Consider the following 7,164-nt stretch of genomic DNA (forward strand, 5'->3'; position numbering starts at 1 on the left):
TCTCGCCTTCCTACCTGTTAACCCTGTCACTTTCAAACTCTAATAAAAATATGAAGAGGAGGAAACACTTGTAAACTCATTTTACCAGGCCAGCATTACCCTGTTACCAAAGTCAGACAAGGACACTATGAGAAAAGAATTCCAGGCAAATATCCTTGATGAACATAGATGCAAAAGTCTTAACAAAATATTAGTAAACCAACTCAACAGCACATTAAGAGGTATAATCAGTGGTGTTTTATCCCTGTGATGCAAGGATAGTTCAACATATGAGAATCAATCAATATGATTCACCACATTGATAGAATAAAGGATAAAAACCATATGATCATCTCAATAGATGCCGAGAAAATATTTGACAGAATAAAACATCCTTCAGGATAAAACCTGCCAAGCATCAGGTATAGAAAGAAGGTACCTCAACATAATGAAGGCCATATATGACAGTCCCACAGCTAACATCCTCAGTGGTGAATGAAACATTTTCCTCTAGATGAGGGATAAGACAAGGATGCCCGCTCTCACCACTTTGATTCACCACAGTACTGGAAGTCCTAGGCAGGGCAAAGAGGCAAAGAAAGAAGTATCCAAATCAGAAAGAAAAAAGTAAAACTATCTGTATTTGCAGATGGCATGAGCTTACGCTAGAAAATACTAAAGATTCCATCAAACAGTTACAAATATCACCCTGCCATTTGTGACAACGTGGATGGACCTGGAGGACACCATGCCCAGTGAGACGTGGTGGACAAAATGACAAGTACTGTACGGTACTGCTTGTATTGTGGGGCCTAACAAGCTGATCACATAGAAACAGTAGAGTGGTGCTTGCTTGGAGCTTGGGAGTGTGGGAAACAGGGACATGGGGATCAAACAGTGCAAACTCTCAGTCATGAGACCAGTAAGTTCTCAGGATGGAATCCACTGCATGGAGTTGAGAGTTAATAATGCCATGCTGTATACTCAATATTTACTAAGAGAGTAAACATTAAGCATTCTTAAAAAGCAACTTTGTGAGATTATGAATGTGTTATTTAACTTTACTGTGGTAATCATTTCACAGTTTACACATATCAAATCATGTTGTACACCCTAAAAAACCCATGTTGTACAAAGTATATACTTTTATTTATCAAACATAAGTAAAGGTAGTCCTCAGCAGTGGCCACAAAACTGGAAAAGGTCAGTTTCCATTCTAATGCCAAAGAATGTTCAAACTACCACATAATTGCACTCATTTTACATGCTAACAAAATAATGCTCAAAATCCTCAAAGCTAGACTTCAACAGTATGTGAACTGAGAACTTCCAGAATACAAGCTGGTTTTAGAAAAGACATAGGAACCAGAGATCAAATAGCCAACATCCACTGGATCATAGACAAAGCAAGAGAATTTCAGAAAAAGATCTACTTCTGCTTCATTCACTATGTTAAAGCCTCTGACTATCTGACTATGTAGATCACAACAAACTGTGGAAAATTCTTAAAGAGATAGAAATACCAGACTACCTTACCTGCCTCCTGAGAAACCTGTATGCAGATGAAGAAGCAACAGTTAGAATTGAACATGTAACAATGAACTGGTTCAAAATTGGGAAGAAAGGAGTATGTCAAGGCTGTATGTTGTCACCCTGCTTATTTAACTTATATGCAGAGTATGTCATGCTAAATGCTAGGCTGGATGAAGCACAAGCTGGAATCAAGATTGCCAGGAGAAATATCAATAACCTCAGATATGCAGATGACATCACCTTTATGGCAGAAAGCAAACAGGAACTAAAGAGCCTCTTGAAGAAGGTGAGAGAGGAGAGCGAAAAAGTTGGCTTAAAACTCAGCATTCAAAAAACAAAGATCAGGGCATCTGGTCCCATCCCTTCATGGCAAGTAGATGGGGGAAACAATGGAAACTGAAGGACTTTATTTTCTTGAGCTCCAAAATCACTGCAGATGGTGACTGCAGCCATGAAATTAAAAGATGCTTGCTCCTTGGAAGAAAAACTATGAGAAACCTAGACAGAAAATTAAAAGGCAGAGACATCACTTTGCCAACAAAGGTCTGTCTAGTCAAGCTATGGTTTTTCCAGTAGTCATGTACAGATGTGAGAGTTGGACCATAAAGAAGGCTGAACACTGAAGAATTGATGCTTTTGAACTATGGTACTGGAGAAGACTTTTAGTCTCTCAGACTGCAAAAAGATTCAAACAGTCCATCCTAAAGGAAATCAACCCTGAATATCATTGCAAGGACTGATGCTGAAGCTGAAGCTCAAGTATTTTGGCCACCTGATGTGAAAAACTGACTCATTTGAAAAGACCCTGATGCTGGGAAGATTGAAGCCAAGAGGAGAAGGGGACAACAGAGGATTAGATGGTTGGATGGCATCACCAACTCAATGGAGTTTGAGCAAGCTCTGGGAGATGATGATAGACAGGGAAGCTTGGCATGGTGCAGTCAACGGGGTCACAAAGAGCCTGATATAACTGAGTGATTGAACAACAACAGTGGTAGCATATTGACTCTCTACTACCACCCTAAGTTAGAAGCTGACCCCTTTTCTGAAAACATAGAATGGAGAATGAAGACATAAAACCCCTGTGCTGAGTCAGGGTGAATGGGTGGATCATTGATTAGATCAAAACTAGGAATTGAAGTTATCCAGGCAAGATCAGCAGGATGAGTCTAAGAAGACCTGCTGACCAGTCACCAGTGATTCCATATTTAATGTTCTTGGGGACTGATGTCCCCAGCTGTACAATTAATACAATGCATGAGCAGGGAAGCCCGTAGCCATGGGTTACTCTAGACAAGGTGTAGTTTGCACAGCACAGGGCATCTTCCCTTTCACCCTCATGTCAAGTAATTGTTAAGAGGAGTTGTAGCCATGATTGGGTGAAATCTGCACTTGCTGGTTGTGTGAGGAAGGCAGCAGTGAAAGAGCAGACACTGAGGGCAATGTCGCCAGTGGCATTGGCCATGTGGCCATTAGCACTCGAAGATGCTGAAATCTGGAGACGACCAGTAAGAGCCCTGGGCCAGTGACCACCTGAGGGGTTAGCCATGACTTCTTTGTGCTTCCTTCTTGGGATGGGAGGTCAGTGTCTGTCCTCAGCAGAAATGATGGGCCAGACTGCTGACTGACTGGGTGCCACCACCATCTCATTGTCTGATATGTCAGCTCTGCACATCCTGCAGCTGTTCATGCTGCTGCTGCTGGTCAACCGTTCCCTGGATGGACACGTCTGAGTACCAGTCCATGTCCCAGCAGCTTCCAAGGGTGACCTCAGTTCTTACTTGGTGGTGATTAGATCTGTCCCCAAGGTGCTGGTCAGCTTCTCCAGAGAGTCCTGAATCCATGGTAGGTTTCGCCTAGCGAAGGAGAGCAGGTTCTGTGCTAATTGGCCCCTCAGGGCCCTTGAGCATGAACTGTGAGTCGTGTCTCTGCTGACATTAGACAATATAGGGCTTCTCTAGCCTTGGCCACAAGTTTCTGATGGGCTCTACTCTTTATACCAGGTGAATCCACTGTATTTTTTTTTAAATCATTTCTATCTCCTAATGACTGCTGAGAATTCTTCAAAATTTTTTTCATAGGACGGAGAAGGAAGTTTCTTGAGAGGATATCAGAAATTCCAGAAAGATATTTTCCATCTTTTGTAAGCACATACTATAATTGAATGTGTATTGTATGCATCATGTGTCATATAGATGAAAAACAATGTTCTGATTTGGCTGGACGATTATATTTTCCTGTGACTAAGAGCCATGAGACCACTTTGGCTGTCATATTTGAGAAAGTTCAGTAAAAAGCACATATTTTGTGCACAAAATATGATCTAAAATCTCTTTCTCTCTCTTCCTATCTTTGTGTTTCTTTCTCTCCTTTCATATAAGAGATGGTTGGTTGGAAACTGTCACTGCTTTCTGCACCAGTGAACACATTTAATTTGGTGGTCTGGGTGTCATTCTCAGGCCACTGCTCACAGGGACCTGTCTCTGTAGAACTTAGTGAAAGCCCTAACCTTCAGATATTGGCTTTAAAGCAGTTGGGCACAGGAAGGCCAGGTCTTAGCCAACACCATGAAGTAGTTTGTTGGTCACCAGCTTTATGCAGACCATCTTCCTTCTTAATTAAAGTGCTATGATCTAAGTGGTGAAATAACTTCAAGAAGCACTAGTTTGAAATCAGCAGAGTCCCACACAGAATCTTGGTTTTCAGAGAGCCAGGACATCTGCATTTGCATCTCCATTTGGAAGCTGGCATGCATGGGCCTGAGTTTCCACTATTTCAGGATTATCTGGGGAGATTTTTTTGATTCAGGTGAAGCATTTTGGTGGTGATTTGTCTCTGATTTGGTGGGCTGAGGGGGGTGCTCCATGTTGTGGGCTGTGCAGGGGCTGGCAGCAGAGAATCTGGTGTTGAATCAGGATCTAGTTCCATTCTGACCCCTGGCTTTCCAGTGACCACTCACAAGTCGCTGGACAGTGGTGTGAAGACTCTTGGTTGACCTCCGTCAGCACTGGCTGGATGTAGTGAGTCCAGGAGGAGAATGGGGATTTGGGAAAGAGGTTGTTTCCAACAGCAGGTTATTTTTCTTGCTGTTCCTCCTCTGTTCCCAGACACTGTCTGAGTGTATGAGTGGCTGTAAATACAGATTTTCAAATAGGAGACAGAGGTCAGAAGCCCCCTCCCCAGGGTTCCCCTGGAAGTCCACCCCAACCCCACCCCACATGTACTTCATGAAGGCTGGGGAAGCCCAGTGCTTGCACACTGACCAGGAATCAGAGCCTGGGACTTTCTGTGAGTGGCCATCCCAGTCCTGCACCGGCAGAGAGGGGTGGGGATTTGAGCCTCTCAACACCTCGGGGGGCAGTCGCTCTCACTGAAAGTTCCCAGGGGTCCACAGTTATCAGGAGCACAAAGTTCCATTTTTATTACCAAAATAAGTTTTAAAATCCTCTTTTTAAGTGGGTCATGCACACAATTGCACAAGGGAGCACTCAGAACAAGTTCAAACTCTTTCTCTACAGCCTGAGTCAGAGCAGTGCCCATGGTCTCAGAGGGACCATGCTGGCACCCTCCAGGGCTGTGATGAACCAGACGCTGGTCACCGACTTCTTCATTCTGGGATTCTCAGAAACACCTGGGCTGCGAACGCTGCTCTTTTTCGGCTTCCTGCTTCTGTACACAGTGGCCCTCTCTGGAAACCTGCTCATTGTGGTGGTCATCAGCTCCAGTCCAGCCCTGCACACCCCCATGTACTTCTTCCTGGTCAACCTGGCTGTGGTGGACATTCTCTGCACGTCCACGATCCTGCCTGAGCTTCTGGTGGGCATGGTGGCCAGCAAGACCATCTCCTATGGGGGCTGCATGGCCCAGCTCTTCTGCTTCACGTGGTCCATGGGGGCTGAGCTGCTGCTCTTCTCGGCCATGGCCTATGACCGCTACGTGGCCATCTGCCGGCCCCTGCACTACGGCGCCCTCATGGGCCCCCGGGTGTGCACGCTCTTGGCTGGAGTGGTGTGGACAGTCAGCCTGATCAACACCAGCGTGAACACAAGTCTCTTGCTTCGCCTGCCCTTCTGCCGCTCCAACGTGGTGGAGCACTTCTTCTGTGAGATCCCCCCTCTGCTGAAGCTCTCCTGCGCCCCGACCCAGCTGAATGAAACCATGGCCTTCACGGCAGACATCTTCCTGGCGGTGGGGAACTTCTCGGTGATCACGCTCTCCTACTGCTGCATCGTCGCCAGCATCCTGCGCGTGCGCTCGGCGGTGGGCAAGCGGCGCGCCTTCTCCACCTGCTCCTCCCACCTCCTGGTGGTCACCTTGTACTACTCCACCGTCATCTACACTTACATCCGCCCTGCGTCCAGCTACTCACTGGACAAGGACAAGCTGGTCTCGGTGATCTACACTTCCGTGGCCCCCTCCCTGAACCCCCTCATCTACTCGCTGAGAAACGTGGAGGTCAAGGCGGCGCTCAGGAGGCTGCTGTCCTGCTGCTGAGGTCGCGCCCCGCAAGGTCCTCGTGCCTGGAGGGCGGGCCCCAGTGTGGCTTTCCCTAAACTGGGACATGGTTGTTGTCTGGAAGAGCCCCATCCTGTTTCCTAAGGTCACACCCTACTGCACTGTATAGTGACCGTGGGACCAGCTCTGGGCATCTCTCCTCCGCTTTCAGGAAGCCCCTTAACCTCCTAGTCTCACCCTGTCCTTCTCTGGTGAATCCTGGGATGACTTATGACAGTTTCATGACCCAAGAAGCATGTAGTAGATCACCAGCTGCGCCTGGCCCTTTCTTCAGCCCTTCTATAGCAACTTCTTCCCAAGATGCCCACATCTTCGTTTTCCAAGAAGCCTGGACTTTGCTGCAGCGCTTCTTTTTTGGGCTTCTGCATTAACAATGGGTGGCCTTTGCCTTAGTCACAGGAGGAGATGAGCAGAGATGAGAGGGATTAAGGTAGGATAGGGTAATCCTATTCTACTTTAGGATAGGATTTCCAGTGTGTTTTGGCGGGGGTGGGGGTGGGGGGCAGATTTCAGGAGGATAGGTTCCCCCTGGTAGCAAACTTCCAGGAGTGGTCTTTTTAAATGTGAGTGCTTTTTAGGAGAATATTTTGGCAAGGCTTTTTCAAGTCTATGATGTAAAGATGTTACTGGCATCAGTGTAGAAAGTGGCCAGGCTGTTTCCTTTTCTTCCCCCTCCACCACAAACTCAGCTGTCCTTCCCTTCAGAACCGGGCTGCAGGAAGATTGGGCTCAGGAGGGTTTGGGACCCAGGGAGATGCTAGGTAAGAGGGGCTCTTCATGGGCGAGCCCTTTCTGTTCCCTTGTGATTTAACTTCACAGGGCTGGGGGGAGGGGTGTGGGGAACCTGTGTGGCTTGAAGGGACGGGGACAGAAGGGGCCTTTTGAGGGAAAGGTGTTCTTGGTTCCCTGGGGACTGTTTCCTCTGAGCAAATCTTCCCCTGCTATGGTGCTTGTCTGTCTCCTGAAGGCTGTAAACACTTTGAGGACAACCACAAGGTCCACCTTCTTACACTTGAACCAGCGGTTGTTCCTCTAAACTGGCTCATTCTGGAAGCAATGTGCACCATGTGCAAGACAGGCACCCTGTAAATACCACTGACTGCAGAAAGAATGAAAGATACAGGGGTGATTTCTACC

At 46.9% G+C, this 7,164-nt stretch overlaps 1 protein-coding gene across 1 annotated transcript; it reads left to right on the forward strand.

Annotated features, from left to right (window-relative positions):
* The first annotated feature begins 5,067 nt into the window (after window positions 1-5,067).
* LOC122708621 (olfactory receptor 13G1-like) lies at window positions 5,068-6,006 on the forward strand. The gene has a single exon (XM_043924903.1). The coding sequence runs from the start codon at window positions 5,068-5,070 to the stop codon at window positions 6,004-6,006; it is 939 nt and encodes a 312-aa protein (XP_043780838.1).
* Window positions 6,007-7,164: the final 1,158 nt, after the last annotated feature.

This window comes from Cervus elaphus, chromosome 15, assembly GCF_910594005.1.
Source record: "Cervus elaphus chromosome 15, mCerEla1.1, whole genome shotgun sequence".
Classification (NCBI taxonomy): Eukaryota; Metazoa; Chordata; class Mammalia; order Artiodactyla; family Cervidae; genus Cervus; species Cervus elaphus.